The sequence below is a fragment of the Apium graveolens genome, chromosome 4 (genome assembly GCF_009905375.1).
Source record: "Apium graveolens cultivar Ventura chromosome 4, ASM990537v1, whole genome shotgun sequence".
NCBI lineage: Eukaryota > Viridiplantae > Streptophyta > Magnoliopsida > Apiales > Apiaceae > Apium > Apium graveolens.
The window spans coordinates 312,352,818-312,374,528 of NC_133650.1; the positions used below are offsets into that span (position 1 = coordinate 312,352,818).

The 21,711-nt window shown below is 34.4% G+C and overlaps 2 protein-coding genes across 2 annotated transcripts; both read left to right on the forward strand.

The window, feature by feature from the left end:
- The first annotated feature begins 4,575 nt into the window (after positions 1-4,575).
- LOC141720160 (protein MRG2-like) lies at positions 4,576-6,134 on the forward strand. Its single transcript, XM_074522516.1, has 7 exons — positions 4,576-4,689; positions 4,881-4,937; positions 5,073-5,086; positions 5,297-5,481; positions 5,605-5,702; positions 5,860-5,939; positions 6,068-6,134. Exons 1-7 carry the CDS (start codon positions 4,576-4,578, stop codon positions 6,132-6,134), a joined length of 615 nt encoding a protein of 204 aa, XP_074378617.1.
- Positions 6,135-15,933: 9,799 nt separating this feature from the next.
- On the forward strand, positions 15,934-17,642 carry LOC141720161 (protein MRG2-like). The gene is made up of 6 exons (XM_074522517.1): positions 15,934-16,047; positions 16,239-16,336; positions 16,431-16,444; positions 16,934-17,031; positions 17,189-17,268; positions 17,426-17,642. The coding sequence occupies exons 1-6, from the start codon at positions 15,934-15,936 to the stop codon at positions 17,640-17,642; spliced, it is 621 nt and encodes a 206-aa protein (XP_074378618.1).
- Positions 17,643-21,711: the final 4,069 nt, after the last annotated feature.

Genomic DNA, 21,711 nt, shown 5'->3' on the forward strand with positions numbered 1-21,711 from the left:
TTCACAGAATCTTTGACCAATTTATCCAGTTGTTTGACATGATCAATCAAGATAGATGCAGTTTCACTTTTTGTGTGCAAGAAATACACCCATGTGTATCTGGTGAACTCATCCACTATAACCATAGCATATTTCTTCTTTGCAATAGACATGACATTTACTGGACCAAATAGATCAACATGTAGAAGGTGATAAGGCTCAAGAATTGATGATTCAGTCTTGCTCTTGAATGAGGATTTCCTTTGTTTAGCCTTCTGACAAGAATCACAAAGGCCATCAGGAGCAAATACTGACTTTGGCAGTCCTCTCACAAGATCTTTCTTGACTAGTTCATTTATATTGTTGAAATTTAAATGAGAGAGTTTCTTGTGCCAATTCCAGCTTTCTTCAATTGATGCTCTACTCATCAGACAGATTACAGAACCATCAGTACTTGTTGAAAGCTTGGCTTCATAAATGTTACCACGCCTGTATCCTTTCAGAATAACTTTGCCTGTAGATTTACTTACAACTTCATAGTGTTCTTCAAAGAAATCCACATGATAACCTCTGTTACAGATTTGACTGACACTCAGCAGATTGTGTTTAAGTCCTGAGACCAGAGCTACTTCTTTAATGATGACATTCCCAAGATTGATATTGCCATATCCCAATATTCTTCCAATGTTGCCATCTCCATAAGAAACACTTGGGCCAGCCTTCTCCACAAAGTCTGATAGCAGGGCTTTATTTCCAGTCATATGTCCTGAGCATCCACTGTCCAGAACTAGGATGTTTTTCCTGTTGCCCTACAATCACAAAGAGCACTAATTATTAGTTTAAGGACCCATACATGCTTGGATCCTTTGGCCTTATTAAGTCTGTTAACATATACAGCGGATTTAGCATCAGAGTTTATGTTAACATTTTTCTTATCAGAACTTACAATATCAGACTTTGAATCAGAACTTACACTAGAAGGAACAATGGTAACTTTCTTTAAAGAAGGTTTTATTTGATAATAATCATAGTACAAACTATGATATTCCTTAAAAGTATAAATGGAATGCCATAAATTACCATAATGAAAACAAGGATTTTGTGGCTTATATCTAACAGACTGACTCTTAACTCCTGACTTTGAAGGTAAGGAGTTTATGTTCTTATTCTTCCTGCAAAAAGAAGCCAGATGGTTAGACTTCCACAGTTATGACACGTTTTCCTAAGAGCTTCAGGAACAGGCTTATAATCATTGCTTTTATTCACACCTTCCTTTCCATTCCTATTTTTCCTAGGTGATTTTACCTTATTTGCATTCTTAACATCTTTCAGCTTATGCTTAAGCTGCTTCTTAGTCATTAAGCCTACGTTTACTTTAGTTGTCTTTTCCTGTTTTAGGTTGTCAGAAGTTAATTCCTTTTTAACTTCTGATTTCTCATTATCAGACTTTACAGCTACAAACTTAACAGGTTTTAACTTTGGCTTTTGTTTAACAACTACAAGCTTAATATCTACAGTTCCTTTATCATTCTTATCTTCTCCATAACCTAAGCCCTCTTTCCAGTTTTTACTACTTAACAAATTCTGAGTTGTTCTGCCAGAGTTAGTCCAAGTCCTGATAATCTCTCTTTCCTTTTCTAACTCAGCTTTTAGAGATTCATTCATTTTAAGCACTTCATCCCTAACATAGAAAGCATCATCTCTATCTTTCTGAGTTTGATGGAACATGACTAACTCTTTTTCTAAATAATCATTCCTCTTTTTGAAAGCAAGATTTTCAGAAGTTAATCTTTCACATGTTAAAGTTTGATCTCTATAACTAATAAACATGGTTTTAGGATATCTTCTCAACTCATTAATATCATCAGTATGAAAGGCATAAGTAGTTTGAGGTACCTTTAATTCAGCAGCTTCAGAACTGCTTTCAGCACTTGCCTTATCAGTATTTGCCATCAAGGCATAATTCTCCTCACTTTCAGAATCTGAGGTGTCTGTCTAGCTTTTCTTCTTTGTGACAAGAGCCTTGCCTTTGTCACTCTTAACTTTCTTGCAATCAGGAGATATGTGGCCTTTCTCACCACAGTTGTAGCATTTGACATTTGTATAATCTCATCTGTCAGACTTTCCTCCTCTGCCCTCAGATTTTCTGAAATTCTACTTATCAAAACTTGTGCCTTTCCTGGAAAACTTCTTTCCCTTCCTGAACTTCCTGTATGCAATCTTTGTGATTCCTTTCACCATAAGAGCACACAACTTCATCATCTCTTCATCAGCATCCGTCTCAGGCAAGCTTTCAGATTCTGAGTCATCATCACCTTCAGAACTTGATGACTCAGTATCAGACTTTGTGAAGAGAGCTTTACCCTTGTCTTTCCATGAGGTAGCTGCCTTGGGGGATTCTTTTTCAGCCTTAAGAGCAACTGTCCTTGACTTTCCTCCTTTCCTTTTGCTTCTTTGTTCCATCTCAAGTTCATGAGTCTTGAGCATTCCATAAATTTCATCAAGAGTTATTTCATCAAGATTATAGTTGTCTCTTATTGTTGTTGCCTTCAAATCCCAGCATTCAGGAAGAGCTAACATGAATTTAAGGTTTGAATCTTCAAGATCATACTCCTTATTAACCAGTGACAAATCATTCAAGAGTTTGACAAATCTATCATATAAATCAGTCAATGACTCATTAGCCTTTGAGTCAAAGTGTTCATACTCTTGAGTGTGTATTATCTTCCTGTTCTTCTTAATCGTATCTGTTCCCTGACATCTTGTTTCCAAGGCATCCCATATCTCCTTTGCAGTCTTCCAGTTTATTACCCTGTTTGACATTACATTATCAATAGCACTATGCAGTAAGTGTCGTACCTTAGCATCCTTAGCAATTGATGCGATATCTTCAGCAGTGTAATCACTCTTCTCTTTTGGTACAGACTTTGCTGCATCACCTGCAACTGCAACAGCGAGCTTGGTTGGTTTGTGAGGCCCTTCCTTGATTCTATCAAGATATTCTGGATCTGTAGCTTCCAGAAACATGGTCATCCTCACCTTCCATATGGCATATTCAGATGGTCTCAATATGGGAACTCTAATAGTCTCATATCGACTTTGAATTTGTGTCTTTGGAGGTTCTTCAGCTTTGGTGGGCTTAGTTGGAGTTTCTACTTCAGACATGATTGTGTTTGGATCTTAAATTGTTTGTGTGTTAACAGATAGGCTCTGATACCACTTGTTAGGTCACGCACACACACTGTAGAGGGGGGTGAATATAATGTATAGCACAATCAAATCGAACTTTAATAACTCAAGTAACAGAAAACAAACTTTATTGAAACAATAAACTCTGTTACAGTATGGAACTGTTCTCTCTCAGTGATGAACAAATATCACGAGAGCTGCTAGGGTTACAAAAGAATAATCTTCTTGATTGTGATAACACTTATAGTGTAAACCCTATGTCTGTGTTTGTATACTACACAGTTACAAGAAAATCGCTAATTGATATGGAATATAATTCTGCTTCCTAAAATATATCAATTAGATATCTTTTCTTCCAAGTATTCTATTCTTCATAGAATTCCTTCTTCATGCATATCTCTTCTTATGTTTGTCTCGATCTTCTTTCCTTTAACCAACTGCCTTCCTTATCTGAACGTCCTTCAGTACTTAAGTTCTGATATCCATCTTCTGATGATTATCTCCTGATAATATAAGTACTGATATTCTTAAGTCCTGACTTCCAATAAGTACTGATTTATCCTGTTTAAGTAAGATCTGAAAACTAAACATAAATCACATTAGCCATGACATTATCAAATATATCTAACATACCTCTTCCTCAATTGTGCCATTTAGAAACGCAGACTTTACATCCAAATGATGTACCTCCCAACTGTTTGTTGCCGACAAAGCTAGCAAAAGTCGAACAGTTTCTAGACGAGTGACTGGATCGAATGCTACTTCGAATTCTATACCCTATTTTTGAACATATCCCTTTGCCACGAGTCTAGCCTTGTGCTTTACTATTGCTCCATTCGAGTCCTTTTTAATTTTGTACACCCATTTCAAACCAATTGGCTTATGACCTTTTGGCAAGTCCGTCAGTTCCTACGTATCATTTTTTTCTATTGCTTCGAGTTCTATTTCCATAGCCTGTCTCCATTCTTTCTCTAGTACAGCTTGATCAAATGATGTAGGTTCTTCAATACTAAGTAACAACAAATCGTCAGCCAGCTCAATTTCTTCTATATCATTATAAACATCACTTAACAGCCTGAATTTTCTCGGTTCACTGCTTACTGTGGTCGAAACTGATCCCTGGTCACTGGTTGTAGAACCTTCTGACACCTCAGTCGAGGTATTAAAAAAATAGAAGCATTCTTTTTTGAAAAATGAACAAAATATTATATGAATTGTAAAAGGACACGGACTTGTGAGAAAAGTTTCAGTTAACATGTATGCGTGTGAACTAGGTCATAATAAACTCTCACTATATAAGAACCTTTCAATCATGTATTCTCTAAACCATTGCCGCAAACAACTTAGTATTCTTATATATAGCGCCCCCTAGTTTGTATCTGCAGGTTTTAAGTGCCCCCCAGGGAAATGCCAAAATCAAAAACTGGGGTTGACTTGATGAATTGTTCCTCGGATAATAGTCTTTATGAAGAAGGTGAGAAAGTTTGGGCTTCTTATAGTGACAAATGGTATGAGGCCAAGGTAAAACTTTGTATATTATCATGCATTTTGATGCATTTTAAAAATGAGATTTCTTGTGTCAAGTCTCATTTCCATTAATTTGTAGAAATAACTGTAAAATGGCTTTTCCTCTCTTTGTATCTTTGACATTCTTTGTGGCCGTTTTTTCACAACAAAATGGGTAAAATCATGTTTCTTAATTTCTTTTATAGGTGTTCACGGTTGTTGAATCTAGCATGACAGCAAAGAGATATTTGGTTCATTATCCTGTGAGTATATTGTTGAGAGATTCACGATGCTTTAATAATGGGTTCTCTCTCTTTTAACAAGCAATAACTTATACAACTTTGGAAGTTTAATAGTCATAATCAAAATTTATTAATTTGGTCCCTTTATATGTGCAGGGTTGGAATAAAAGGTGAGTACATATATGTGGAAGCATGCTCCCTTATCTAACATTGAATCTTGTTGAATTGTGTTTTTTAAGATTTTTTAATGGTGATTGTGTTTGTATACATCTTAAAAGAGTTGCACAATAAAAGAGCAGTGCAACCCATTTTTTGTCACTGGAAAGACATGGCTACTCGTCCTATATACTCAAACATTAAAAAACCTATTTACATAACAGATGGGATGAATGGCTGGGAACTGATCGTCTGATGAAGTTTACTGATGAGAATATTAAAATTCAGTTGGCTAAGAACACTAAGTCTGGTGATAAGCGAAAAGCCAAGCAATCTAATGAAGATATTCAAAATCAGTTGGCTACAAACACTAAGTCTGGCAATAAGGGAAAATCAAAGGAGTCTGATGGTTAGAACTATTTGATATTTCATACATTTATACAATAAAATATATGTTACAAGAGTTCTCAATTTTAACTTATAACACGATCAAGTAGCTTGTGGGGATTACATTTTGTTTTTCTTTTTTCAGAAATCTTTTTAGCCGAGGAGAATATGAATATTGAAATTCCAAGAATGCTAAAAAAACAACTAGTGGATGATTCTGATTTTGTAACCCGCCTAGGCAAGGTATTTCAGTCTTTCATTTTATAAATTCTAGATGTTTTTCAATTTAATCTCTGGGTTCAAGGTTCAATGAAATAGTGTTGTCGCTATTTTCATTTTTAACATTCTCTAATGTGATAATGTTAAATATGGTATTGAATTGTCCTGTGTCGCCTAGCAGCTTGTTAAGCTTCCTCGCACCCCAAATGTCGATGACATATTGAAGAAGTACTTTAGGTTCAAAGTGAAAAAGAATAAAATGTAAGTTGGTGTTCTATATTTGATGTTCCCTATATGTTTTCAAATTCCTGATGCCAGATTACCTAATTAAGTATTTGTATTTTCCTTTTTGGTTACCGTCATAAAATTTTTTAATGTCTTTCATGTAGCATTTTTTGTGCTAATGTGGATGCTGTAGTCATCCATCTTCTGACATGCTTTCTGGTAATAGGTTGAGAGATGAAATACAAGAAATCTTATACGGGATACGTTATTACTTTGACAAAGCACTTCCTACAATGCTACTGTACAATAACGAGCGCAAACAATACGAAGCATTAAGTGCAGAGAACATCCCTCCTTCAGTAGCATATGGAACTGAACATTTATTGTGTCTCTTTGGTATGCTTGACTAGTGTTAGAGATGTTTATTAATTCAATTATTTAAGTAGATTTTATCTTACATTCTTTTCATAACAGGATTTAATTTGATAGTATTAGAGTATTAGCATGCATATAATGTGATTACGGCATAATTTCACACATGTTTCTGTTTTGATTCTATCATCAAATGTTTAAATTCTTTTATCTTATTAGAACAATTACCATATTTATGCCACAATATTCTTTTTTTTTTGTTAATTTGATTACATTCTCCAATTATAGTTAAGTTACCGGAGATCCTACAAGCGGTAGATATTGAAGAAGAAATGCGGATGAAGCTCAAATATGAGATACTGGGCTTGATAAAGTATGTTTTTTCCTTCAAACTACTGTGCAAAATTTTTTGTTATATATTTCTGTGGTTATATATCTAGTACTTAACCATGCTGTTATGCAGGTTTTTACAGGAAAATCAAAGTACTTTTTTCCTTTCTACTTACCAGACCCCTGAAGATCTGGATGCAGAGAAGAAATAATGATCTAAAGCTATATCACGGCTATCTGGCTGATCGGAAGGTTGATATTTTGTTGGTGGTTCAGATCCTCCTTAGGTTAGATTTATATCCAAGGCGGGCCTAGAGAGTTTTACACTTTTTTGTATTACTATACCCTGACCTATGTCATTATATATCCCATGTGTAAATGTTTTTAATAGGCTAAATTATCATTGAACTCATGACCAACATGCATCTAGGTCATTAAACTCAAAAAACTTGCTAACTGATCAATGTACTAGAATTAACTTGCTATTTAGTCATTAAACATTAAACTTTTTGCACAAAGGTTAACTCAAAAGAAGGAAAATCGACCAACGTGGGTTGGTACTTGGTTGGTTATGATTATAATTGCGATCGACCAACCATGTTGGATGGTTATATTCGGTTGGAAATGAGGATAAAAATCAAAGGATACAGGACTATCATATTTGTGATGGTCTCTTATAGCCCATATTTCTTGTAGTGTTCCCGTAGATTATAAAAAAAATATGTTATTAAAAAGCAAAAAAATAAAATTTGGTTCAGAAACTTGTTGAATTGGAAATAGAAGCCGCCAAATTTTCTACTGAAGCCTGTTATCTGAAAATTACTATTACCCAAAAGATACCTTTAAACAACACACCCAATACATATTATACCTCTTTCTCCATCCTTTAAACTCCGTAATAGGTAAACTCGAAGTTGAAGTTGGATTTAAAGCTTTCGTCTTTGGATCTGAATTTAATTCCTTTCAAGCTTTTATGACATATATTTATAGTATGAATTCAATATCTTATTTGTATAATTATTAGTTTAATATTTGTAAACCCTCGATTTTTGGGGATTCTTAATTATTTTAATAATTTTAAAATTCGTAATTAATATTTGGAATTCACAATATATGTTAAATATGTCTCTTTGACATTATTTACATCTTCTCACTTTCATGTGTTTAATTGGGTTCTTATTTTTTTGTTAAATTATGTCTCCTTGTATGTGTATTTCAAATTCCGTGTTTTATGGGTTTGTATTTCAATTGATTATAGTATGTATGTTGGTTAGCTTAAGGAATTAGTTTATGTATATTTATTTGAGTTATTTTTTCGATTTTGTATTGTTATATGGTTAGTGGTGGAAGTTCACATGAATTCATCACATGAATTCATCAGATGATGATTCTGAATTGGGGTCTTTGCTTTTCTAGCATATATAAAAAAAGACACAAAAATAAAAAGTAATGTCGTACCACTTTGGCTAAAATATAACATATCAGAATTAAATGTGTTGATTTTTCATTTTTAAAAATATGCCATACCAATTTGTCTCTAATTTCAGCGGAGATTTGCGGCCGAGAGTGCGTGGTCAGCATATGAATTATGATAGACTGCATTCTCCTTTTCAAGTGTCTATTATTAAAAAATGAAATTCTTGACTCAAATTGTACTTAGAGGTACCAAAAAAATTAAAGTAAATGGTTACTCGACTTTAAGTCTACTTTATATATGCATGTTTATTAAGAGTACCCGAACTCCTTCATCTTCCCGATACTTCATCCATAACTTAGAATCATCAAATGAAATTTTATCCGGCATGTTTTCAATCCTTTCCTCGTCAGTGGCATATTTTTTGTACTGATTCTTCTTCACACGGGACTTTTGCACTCTCGAACAAGTATTAAATACTCCTTTTTATCCACTTGTTGCAGTGTTCAGGAATATCGTACCTTTCCTATAATGTGTCAAACATAAAATACATTATTTTGAAGCAAACATATGAATAAAAAGGAATAGATTTTGGTAATAAAGGTTACCAGAATATAATGCAACATTTTGTTCTTTAGTTCTTCTAGAATAACATGCAGTGGACATGAGTAAGAGACACATGATACTTAACTAGCATCCGCAGAAAATTTCTTATCTCTAATCTAGGCTTCTGCATTTATTCAATTTAATCACCACCTTTTTATTAGAGAGCTCTTTACCTAATTATGATCAACTTTCGCAGGGTAGAGCTCCCCTTCCGTATCTGTTATATCTGCATCTTCCCTGAAATGCCTATTCTTGATCCACCAGTCATCCCCCCAAGAGGCTGTAAAGAAGGTATATCGGCTCAATATTTGGACATATAAAAGAAGTCGTGAACCCCAGAAAGGAGGGAACTCAAAGAAAGATATGTGCACATGGTACTGCTACTTTAAAGCCTAGGGCTAATAACAAACTCCTACCACGAACTTTTAACATTTTGACACTCCTTTAAATTTTTTAGGATCTGTCCAGGTATAAAAGATGTAGAAATTTTTTAGGAGCTATACTCTAAATTATCGTACAATTGGGAATTCATGTGTAAATATACAGTATCTGTTCAACTTCTTCTTAATTATCATTTAAAGTAGACTGACCAGTATTCTCAACCCTTCGATCAACTTCTAGGTTTTGCTCATGACGTTCCCGTAAAGCCACAAAAGCCCACTTTTAATATTGCCACATTATTTTTACAACTTACTACATGTCGGCTTTAAAAGGTTCCGTGAAAGTGAACTCTTCACTTCCTTATTTGTTGAAGTGTAGATTTACTTGCTTTCTTAGCGATAGCTATCTTGGCAGACTTAATACAAAAAATTAAAATCTTAACTGATTACATACATTACTATTATTTTATTTTAATAAAAAATAGTAACCAAACTGATCACATGATTACTTGTTTTTAGTCACATGATTTTATGGGCATTACTGATTATCTAATTAGTTTATTAACCATATTACATTCTTTTTTGTCCATGAATTTCTATAAATAATTTTCTTAATTTCTATCTCAATTTTATTACCATATAATAATTATAACAAAATGCATTATAATTGCAGATCAGTGAACATGATGTACTGTCGATGAATCATTGTTGAGAATTATCAATACAAAGTTCTCGACCCTCACTTTCTTTTTAGATTAGTTATTTGACGAAAATATTTCAATTAGTGTCTTGATTGAAGGTTAATGTTATATCTTTTATATGACTTATTTGATGACATATATTTTGGCCTTTTACATGCCACTTTGTTGGTTCTTTTTGTTAGACTTTATTTTATTTCTTTGTTTTTATGAATTGTATATACATTCGTTTGTTATAATAAATTAATATTTATCACGTTTAATTTTCTCTCATTTTTAACATATTCTCCTTATTTTATTTTATTTATTTAATTTGTTGTTGTTGTCACGATACTTGAAAGAGATTTAATTGGTGTTCTCTTATCAGATTTTAAAACACAATGCTCGCTTTTCAAATTAATTTAACTACAATTTTGGTGTCATGAGGGAATTCTCTAAACTTTTGGAAGACACTAGTTTTATTCTTAATTATAGTATAGAATGTAATGTATAGGGGCACTCTTTTTCCCCTAGTTTTTTCATGGGGTTTCACTTTTGAGGGGTTCAAAAAGATTTTTAGTGTGTTATTTTAGACATTCAATTGGATGATATATTTTTATCAATGAGGAAAATTATTTCTCTAGATTTTATTCTCGATTTTTTATCGCTAAAAATATTTCCTAGCATATTTTCTAGCAAATAAAAAATATAATATGCGAGTTTAAATGGAATAAATGTATAGTATGTGTCTAGGTGCCCGAACATTGAAAACGTTGAAAGTTTTAATTTTTGGTCATAATTTTTATATTTATAACTAACCAATTATCTTTTCAGATAAAACACATTATATTTTCTATTTTTCTCAACTAAAACACCTCATTTTACGAAAATACCTGTTTTGTATTTTTTAATTTAACTTTGATGATTAGTTAAGTTGAAATTTATAACTTGTGGTATAATTAGTATAAATATTTTCAAGACACTTGAACATAATTTACATATTTTTTAATTTTCATATTTTTTGCCATAAAAAAAGAGCTCTAATTTTTTTTTCAATCTCCTCTTTAAAGTATTAAAAAAAATTGAAGCATTCTTTTTTGAAAAATGAACAAAATATTGTATAAATTGTAAGAATTGTAAAAGGACACGACTGTTCTGCTAAGGACGCGACTAGTGAGAAAAGTTTCAGTTAACATGTATGCGTGTCAACTAGGTCATAATAAACTCTCACTATATAAGAACCTTTCAATCTGTATTCTCTAAGCCATTGCCGCAAACAACTTAGTATTCTTTGTTGATTGTTAATCTGAATTATATTATAAATGGCTGTTTATTTTGTCTGATTTTCTTAGCACTAGTACTGGTCGTGTGTGACTGGGTCAAGTCAGTAGTTGAGTAGTTGTAGGATCGAGTTTAGTGGGTGAGGTGCAGTAGGAGTCTGTTACTTCTGTTCCTGTTTCTTAGCATATGCACGTTTATGTAAGTCAGTATATATTTGATATTAAGCAATGAATAAACAGCAGCGAGTTTGTCGTGCATGAGTTGTTTCTTCTCTGAACAGTTTATATTAAAACACATAAAATATATATATAATCTGTGAGTAAGAATCCTAGAATTGGTATCAGAGCCTAGTGAGAAGGTGAATGCCAAAGTACATGCCAAGAATGACGACACTGGAGACAAGCAAGGCGAAAAGTGGTTCGTTTGGACTGAATTACCCAATGTTGACGAAAGAAAATTACACAGCTTGGGCGATGAAAATGATGGTGTTCATGCAGGCGCATGGGGTGTAGGAGGCTGTGGAACCCAGCGATCCCAAAGCAGTGAAAGATGAAAAAATGGATAAGGTATCCTTGGCCATGATATACCAAGGCATACCCGAGGAGATGCTACTCTCACTTGCAGCAAAAAGGGCCTCCAAGGAAGCATGGGATGCTCTTAAAATAATGTGTCAAGGAGCCGATCGAGTGAAGGCAGCAAGGGTACAAATGATGAAGGCAGAGTTTGAAACACTCAGTATGAAAGATAGCGAACAAATTGATTACTATTGTATAAAATTAAATGGGCTGGTCACTAATATAAGAGCACTGGGTGAAGAAGTAACTGAATCATATGTCGTTAAAAAATTGTTGAGATCAGTTCCAGCAAAATTCCTCCAGATCGCGTCCACCATTGAACAGTTCGGAAACCTGGACACAATGTCTGTAGAGGAAGCTGTTGCTTCTCTGAAGGCGCATGAAGAAAGGGTGAAAGGAAAATCAGAAACGGGCAGAGGAGAACTACTACTTACAGAAGAGGAATGGAATAAAAGAGAAGGTGAAGATAAGAAGCTGTTACTTACCAAGGAAGAATGGCAAAGACGGACAAACAACAATGATACAGGTGGAAGTCAGAGACGGAGGGGAGGAAGAGATAAGAGCAGAATTCAGTGCTATAACTGTGGCATCTATGGACATTTCGCAGCTGAGTGTCGCAGACCAAGGAAAAATAAAGAAACAAGGCAAGAGGTGAACATGACGTGTGTGGAAGACGAAGAACCAGCCTTATTACTTGCCAAACATGACAAAGAAGAAGGGGACGTAATGTTGTTAAACGAAAAACAAGTAACACCTGCACTCTTGACAGAATATGATCGAAAACAAGCTGAATCCAACTTGTGGTATCTCGACAATGGAGCAAGCAATCATATGATGGGTTACAAATCAAAATTTTCAGAATTAAATGAAGAAATCACCGGCCTTGTGCATTTTGGAGACGGCTCAACGGTGCAAATCAAAGGAAAAGGTTCAATTACTTTCCGGTGCAAAAATGGAGAGGAACGCATCTTACATGAGGTATATTATATTCCTGATCTTTGCAGTAATATTATTAGCTTGGGACAATTATCTGAAAGGGGAAATAAGGTAGTACTAAAAGGTGATTATTTGTGGGTTTTTGATAAATGTGAGAAACTCCTTATGAAAGTGAAAAGGTCTCCAATCAGATTATATAAGTTGTTGATGGAATCTGTTAAACCAAAATGCTTACTGTCGAGTACAGACGAGATTGCACACCTGTGGCACTTACGCCTTGGGCACGTAAACTACAGGGCTATGATGTTGATGTCAAAAGACCATATGGTAAGAGGAATGCCGAGAATTAATCTGTGCAAAAATGTGTGTGATGGCTGTTTAATGGGAAAGCAGGCAAGAAAAAAATTCCCATCCCAAAGCAGTTACTGTGCAACACATATTTTGGATTTAGTCCATGGAGATCTTTGTGGGCCTATAACACCACAAACTGCTTCTGGAAACAAATACTTCTTTTTACTTGTTGATGATTACAGCAGATACATGTGGGTGTATTTGTTAAAAGGCAAGGATGACGCACTAAATGCATTCAAGAATTTCTGTGCTATGGTGGGAAACAAGCCGGGTAAGAAAGTGAAGGTTTTCAGAACTGATCGCGGAGGTGAATTCTGTTCAAATGAATTCAAAGCTTACTGTGAAGGAAATGGGATCGAGAGACACTACACTGCACCTTATACGCCCCAACAGAATGGGATTGTTGAAAGACGTAACAGAACTGTAGTGGAGATGGCTCGCGGCTGCATGAAGGAGATGAATATTCCCTCGAAATTGTGGGGTGAGGCGATTAGACATGCAGTGTACTTGTTAAACAGGTTACCCACTCGAGCATTGTCTGGACAGACTCCATTTGAAGCATGGTTCGAGGAAAAGCCAAACATTGGACATGTCCGTGTGTTTGGGTGTATCGTTCATATGAAGGTACCAAGCATTCATACCGGAAAGCTAGAAGACAAGAGTATGAAGGTGGTTAATTTGGGGAAGGAGCCCGGAACTAAAGCCTATCGTCTATACGATCCAGTGAAAAATAAGGTTCATGTAAGCAGGGATGTGGTATTTGAAGAAGACAAAAGGTGGGCATGGAGCGATCAAGGTGAATTCTCCCGTGACAATGTAGAATCAAACGTATTTGATGTCCCAGAGATGAATGGAGCCAGTAAAGAAACCACACACGAATCAGATGTAGAGGAGAGTACTGAGAATGATCATGATGTTAGCCACACACCGGAGCAGTCAGATGCAGAAACCAGTACAGAACATGACTCGAACCAAAGCTCTACACCAGTACTAAATACACCAGTGTCAAGTCCCTCAACTGCAGAAGTCAACAGTGAAAATTATGATGGAAGTGAGCCTCCAAGAAAATTCAGAAGTATAGAAGATTTATATAACAACACAGAGCTCGTCGAACTAGACGAAGAGCTGCTCTTGATGGGGGTTGATGAGCCTACAAGTTACAAGCAGGCAAACAAGGAAGCGGAGTGGAAAACAGCCATGATGCAAGAAATGGAATCCATGGAAAGAAATAAAACTTGGCATTTGACTGAACTTCCTAAGGGACATAAAGCTATCGGTCTTAAATGGATTTACAAGCTCAAACAGGATGCTGATGGAAATATTGTAAAACACAAAGCAAGGCTCGTCGCGAGAGGTTATGTTCAAGAACAAGGAGTTGACTTCGATGAAATTTTCGCTCCTGTAACACGCATTAAAACAGTTCGTCTCTTACTAGCTTTGGCTGCCTGGAACAGTTGGAAAGTACATCATCTAGATGTTAAAATGGCTTTCTTGAATGGGGAGATACATGAGGAAGTGTATGTAAGTCAGCCAGAGGGATTTGAACGAAAAGGAAAGGAACATCTTGTCTACAAATTAGCCAAAGCATTGTATGGCCTAAGACAAGCACCCCGTGCCTGGTATGCAAAGCTTAACGAGTGTCTTGAAAGCTTAGACTTTGTAAGATGTCCATATGAACACGCTGTCTACACAAGAAAGAACGGTGATGATGTGATTATTGTCGGAGTATACGTGGATGATCTTTTGATTACAAGTTCAAAGGCAACAGTTTTTGAAGATTTCAAGAAGCAGATGAGTAGCAGATTCGAAATGACAGATTTGGGAGAGCTGAGCTATTACTTGGGGATAGAGGTTCAACAAGGAAATGGATTTACAGAGCTTAAGCAAGCTGGATATGCGAGAAAGATTCTTGAAAAGGCTGGTATGGCAAGTTGTAACGCCTCAAAATATCCCATGGATCCAAGTCTACAAATGAGTAAAGATGAAGGTGGGAAAATAGTGAATGCCACTGATTATAAGAGCCTGGTCGGGTGCTTGAGATACCTGGTTCACACCAGGCCGGACATCTCCTACACTGTAGGAATAGCTAGTAGGTATATGGAACAACCTACGGTTCTTCACTTGGATGCTGTGAAACGTATCATTAGATACATAAAAGGCACGATTCACTACGGGTTAGTATATTCGAAAGGCAGCGGAAATCATTTACTAACAGGGTTCTCAGATAGTGATTTGGCAGGCCATGTGGATGATAGGAAAAGCACAAGTGGCATGGTGTTCTATCTAAACGAAAGCATGATTACTTGGGTATCGTAAAAGCAAAGGTGCGTGGCCTTGTCGTCATGTGAAGCAGAGTTCATGGCTGCCACAACGACTGCATGTTAGGGTATTTGGCTCAGGAATGTCTTAAGTCAGATAACAGGCAAGTACATTGGTCCTGTAACTATTTACATCGACAATAAATCAGCCATAGACTTGGCAAGGAATCCGGTCTTTCATGGACGCAGTAAAAATATCGACATACGTTACCATTTTATAAGATAATCCGTAGAACGAGGAGAGGTGGTACTCAAGCATGTTAGCAGCGAAGGACAGAGAGCTGATGTTCTAACTAAAGCCCTGGTGACAGTCAAGTATGAACGAATGCGAAGTTTGTTGGAAATCAAGAATTTGTCAGAATATAATTCAGATTAAGGGGGAGAAATGTTGATTGTTAATCTGAATTATATTATAAATGGCTGTTTATTTTGTCTGATTTTCTTAGCACTAGTACTGGTCGTGTGTGACTGGGTCAAGTCAGTAGTTGAGTAGTTGTAGGATCGAGTTTAGTGGGTGAGGTGCAGTAGGAGTCTGTTACTTCTGTTCCTGTTTCTTAGCATATGCACGTTTATGTAAGTCAGTATATATTTGATATTAAGCAATGAATAAACAGCAGCGAGTTTGTCGTGCATGAGTTGTTTCTTCTCTGAACAGTTTATATTAAAACACATAACATATATATATATATATATATATATATATATATATAATCTGTGAGTAAGAATCCTAGATTCTTATATATAGCGCCCCCTAGTTTGTATCTGCAGGTTTTAAGTGCCCCCCAGGGAAATGCCAAAATCAAAAACTGGGGTTGACTTGATGAACTGTTCCTCGGATAATAGTCTTTATGAAGAAGGTGAGAAAGTTTGGGCTTCTTATAGTGACAAATGGTATGAGGCCAAGGTAAAACTTTGTATATTATCATGCATTTTGATGCATTTTAAAAATGAGATTTCTTGTGTCAAGTCTCATTTCCATTAATTTGTAGAAATAACTGTAAAATGGCTTTTCCTCTCTTTGTATCTTTGACATTCTTTGTGGCCATTTTTTCACAACAAAATGGGTAAAATCATGTTACTTAATTTCTTTTATAGGTGTTCACGGTTGTTGAATCTAGCATGACAGCAAAGAGATATTTGGTTCATTATCCTGTGAGTATATTGTTGAGAGATTCACGATGCTTTAATAATGGGTTCTCTCTCTTTTAACAAGCAATAACTTATATAACTTTGGAAATTTAATAGTCATAATCAAAATTTATTGATTTGGTCCCTTTATATGTGCAGGGTTGGAATGAAAGGTGAGTACATATATGTGGAAGCATGCTCCCTTGTCAAACATTGAATCTTGTTGAATTGTGTTTTTTAAGATTTTTTAATGGTGATTGTGTTTGTATACATCTTAAAAGAGTTGCACAATAAAAGAGCAGTGCAACCCATTTTTTGTCACTGGCAAGACATGGCTACTCGTCTTATATACTCAAACATTAAAAAACCTATTTACATAACAGATGGGATGAATGGCTTGGAACTGATCGTCTGATGATTGGCTAAGAACACTAAGTCTGGCCATAAGGGAAAAACCAAGCAATCTAATGAAGATATTCAAAATCAGTTGGCTACGAACACTAAGTCTGGCGATAAGGGAAAAGCAAAGGAGTCTGAAGGTTAGAACTATTTGATATTTCATACATTTATACAATAAAATATATGTTAGAAGAGTTCTCAATTTTAACTTATAACACGATCAAGTAGCTTGTGGGGATTAAATTTTGTTTTTCTTTTTTCAGAAATCTTGTTAGCCGAGGAGAATATGAATATTGAAATTCCAAGAATGCTAAAGAAACAACTAGTGGAGGATTCTGAATTTGTAACCCGCCTAGGCAAGGTATTTCAGTCTTTCACTTTATAAATTTTAGATGTTTTTCAATTTAATCTCTGGGTTCAAGGTTCAATGAAATAGTGTTGTCGCTATTTTCATTTTTAGCATTCTCTAATGTGATAATGTTAATTATGGTATTGAATTGTCCTGTGTCGCCTAGCAGCTTGTTAAGCTTCCTCGCACCCCAAATGTCGATGACATATTGAAGAAGTACTTTAGGTTCAAAGTGAAAAAGAATAACATGTAAGTTGGTGTTCTATATTTGATGTTCCCTATATGTTTTTAAATTCTTGATGCCAGATTACCTAATTAAGTATTTGTATTTTCCTTTTTGGTTACCGTCATATAATTTTTAAATGTCTTTCATGTAGTATTTTTTGTGCTAATGTGGATGCTGTAGTCATCCATCTTCTGACATGCTTTCTGGTAATAGGTTGAGAGATGAAATACAAGAAATCTTATACGGGATATGTTATTACTTTGACAAAGCACTTCCTACAATGCTACTGTACAATAACGAGCGCAAACAATACGAAGCATTGAGTGCAGAGAACATCCCTCCTTCAGTAGCATATGGAGCTGAACATTTATTGCGTCTCTTTGGTATGATTGACTAGTGTTAGAGATGTTTATTAATTCAATTATTTAAGTAGATTTTATCTTACATTCTTTTCATAACAGGATTTAATTTGATAGTATTAGAGTATTAGCATGCATATAATGTGATTACGGCATAATTTCTCACATGTTTCTGTTTTGATTCTATCATCAAATGTTTAAATTCTTTTATCTTATTAGAACAATTACCATATTTATGCCACAATATTCTTTTTTTTTTGTTAATTTGATTACATTCTCCAATTATAGTAAAGTTACCGGAGATCCTACAAGATGTAAATATTGAAGAAAAAATGCGGATGAAGCTCGAACATGAGATACTGGGCTTGATAAAGTATGTTTTTTCCTTCAAACTACTATGCAATTTTTTTTTATATATTTCTGTTGTTATATATCTAGTACTTAACCATGCTGTTATGCAGGTTTTTGCAGGAAAATCAAAGTACTTTTTTCCTTTCTACCTAACAGACCCCTGAAGATCTGAATGCAGAGAAGAAATAATGATCTAAAGCTATATCACGGCTATCTGGCTGATCGGAAGGTTGATAGTTTGTTGGTGGTTCAAATCCTGCTTAGGTTAGATTTATATCCAGGGCGGGCCTAAAGAGTTTTACACTTTTTTGTATTACTATACCCTGGCCTATGCCATTATATATCCCATGTGTAAATATTTTTAATAGGCTAAATTATCATTGAACTCATGACCAACATGCATCTAGGTCATTAAACTCAAAAAACTTGCTAACTGATCAATGTACTAGAATTAACTTGCTATTTAGTCATTAAACATTAAACTTTTTGCACAAAGGTTAACTCAAAAGAAGGAAAATCGACCAATGTGGGTTGGTACTTGGTTGGTTATGATTATAATTGCGATCGACCAACCATGTTGGATGGTTATATTCGGTTGGAAATGAGGATAAAAACCAAAGGATACAGGATTATCATATTTGTGATGGTCTCTTATAGCCCATATTTCTTGTAGTGTTGCCGTAGATTATAAAAAAATATGTTATTAAAAAGCGAAAAAATAAAATTTGGTTCAGAAACTTGTTGAATTGGAAATAGAAGCCGCCAAATTTTCTACTGAAGCCTGTTATCTGAAAATTACTATTACCCAAAAGATACCTTTAAACAATACACCCAATACATATTATACCTCTTTCTCCATCCTTGAAACTCCGTAATAGGTAAACTCGAAGTTGAAGTTGGATTTAAAGCTTTCGTCTTTGGATCTGAATTTAGTTCGTTTCAAGCTTTTATGACATTTGTTTATAGTATGAATTCAATATCTTATTTGTATAATTATTAGTTTAATATTTGTAAACCCTCGATTTTTGGGGATTTTTAATTATTTCAATAATTTTAAAATTCATAATTAATATTTGGAATTCACAATATATGTTAAATATGTCTCTTTGACATTATTTACGTCTTCTCACTTTTGTGTGTTTAATTGGGTTCTTATTTTTTTTTGTTAAATTATGTCTCCTTGTATGTGTATTTCAAATTCCGTGTTTTATGGGTTTGTATTTCAATTGATTATAGTATGTTTGTTGGTTAGCTTAAGGAATTAGTTTATGTATATTTATTTGAGTTATTTTTCCGATTTTGTATTGTTATATGGTTAGTGGTGGAAGTTCACATGAATTCATCACATGATGATTCTGAATTGGGGTCTTTGCTTTTCTAGCATATATAAAAAAACAGACAAAATTAAAAAGTAATGTCGTACCACTTTGGCTAAAATATAACATATCAGAATTAAATGTGTTGATTTTTCATATTTTAAAAACATGTCATACCAATTTGTCTCTAATTTCGGCGGAGATTTGCTGCCGAGAGTGCGTTGTCAGCATATGAATTACGATAGATTGCATTCTCCTTTTCAAGTGTCTATTATTAAAAAAATGAAATTCTTGACTCAAATTGTACTTAGAGGTACCAAAAAAATTGAAGTAAATAGTTACTCGACTTTAAGTCTACTTTATATATGCATGTTTATTAAGAGTACCCGAACTCCTTCATCTTCCCGATACTTCATCCATAACTTAGAATCATCAAATGAAATTTTATCCGGCATTCTTTAATACTCGTCAGTGGCATATTTTTTGTACTGATTCTTCTTCACACGGGACTTTTGCACTCTCGAACAAGTATTAAATACTCCTTTTTATCCACTTGTTGCAGTGTTCAGGAATATCGTACCTTTCCTATAATGTGTTAAACATAAAATACATTATTTTGAAGCAAATATGAATAAAAAGGAATAGATTTTGGTAATAAAGTTTACTAGAACATAAAATTTCTGATACCTAGCTCTGGATCGTTTATATATCTCACAACCCTAAAGAGGGAAGGCGCATACATATTCGTATCGATTAATATGGTTATTTTTCGCATGTAGTAAGCAGTAGACAAAAATGAATTCATTATTTTAAATGAAATCATCCCTATAACCTCATACTAATTATACATCATAATCTTAGAGAACATTATTTTATAATACTATCATACACAATAAGATTTAAATCAGAATTTTTACCTTTTACAATAGCTTTCTGGTCACCGAAAGTCTCAACTCACCCTTGCCCTATTATCCATAACGCTCTCCAAGCTCCTTTGGATATTCTTTGGCTGGATGCAGGAGTCCTCACACGGTCTCTTCCATATTGCTATTCTTCAAGGTATTATTTTTCTGAATCAATCCTGATTGTATAGAATACAAATAAAATAATCTTTTCTACTATTATGATATATTCTTAGTAGAGTTTATAGAGAGTGAAGAAGTTTAGCCAGACATATTCAAAGAGAGAGAGAATTGAACTTCAGAAATTTTCAGATATCCTTTACGTTTCATGCATGGACTTATTTATAGTAGTCCTTCTATATGGTTACAGATTACCGGGATAACCGGTTTCTTTTACATAATTACTAATAATTCTTTTTTGCAGGTTTTTTCCAGGAATCTTTTATTTTCTTTGTCTGCCATTTCTTTGTCTGCCATTTCTTCTTTTATCGTCTCTTCATATTTTCTTCATCTTTATCTTCTGTGTCTTCCATGATATCTTGCAGGATCTGTCATCTTTTCCAGGGAATCTGCTTTTTCTTTTCTTCTTTCTCCATTTTTGTCATTTTGCCTTGATATTTTTGTTGAAGGGAATCTCCTGGTAATATAACTTTTTCATATTTTTTGGTTTTCACAATTCAATTTACAGTGTTTTGGTGTATCACACCATTTTTGTATCATGCAAAGGGATCAAAATTCCCTTTGTCATCATCTTTTAGACTGATAATAGGTCTCTTTCGAGGACGTGTTATTCTTTGATAATATTCAGTAGTATGTTTTGCATGATTATATTTCAGGTTTTCTATTTTATCAAGCATTATCTCTAATGCCATAGTACCTGAATTTTTTATAATATTATCAAAATATAAGGTTATTATACTTTCGGTGAAACCTCCACCATGGCTTTCAGAAATGATTATAGCTTTCCGAGCTTGTAGTATATCTTGTATTTTGGACCTGAGGGTAGCTAGTCCAATGGCTCGTTTTTCACATAACCATTCCTGGAATTTGTTAATATCACAGGGATTTGGCAATTTCAAGCTTTTGGTTTCTCCCACAATATTTGCCATATTCCTTCCCAATTTAAATAGTTGACATATTATTATGGGTTTTCCAACTAGATCAGTTGATGCATCAAAAACTTGTATTCCGTATGAGCCTGCTCCCATTTCCCATACCATAGCTTCCACGGATTTGACAATTATACTTGGTAACTTTGATATACAATACATGGTTTCATTTGTTAAGATCTTGTCAACAAAACCATGTATAAACAGGTTATAGACTATGTCAGGTTTTGCATTTTCACAACAAATATATCTGGGATATTTTGTAGATTTTGTCAGTCTGTAAATATCAGGGTTAGATTTATAATCATAATATTTCATCATTTGCTCATATGTTTTCACTATCTCAGGTGAGTGTTTCTGTTTATCACTCATTGATAAATTTGACAGAGTAGTTGATATGTTGGTTGAAGGTGATGGCATGATTGCAAG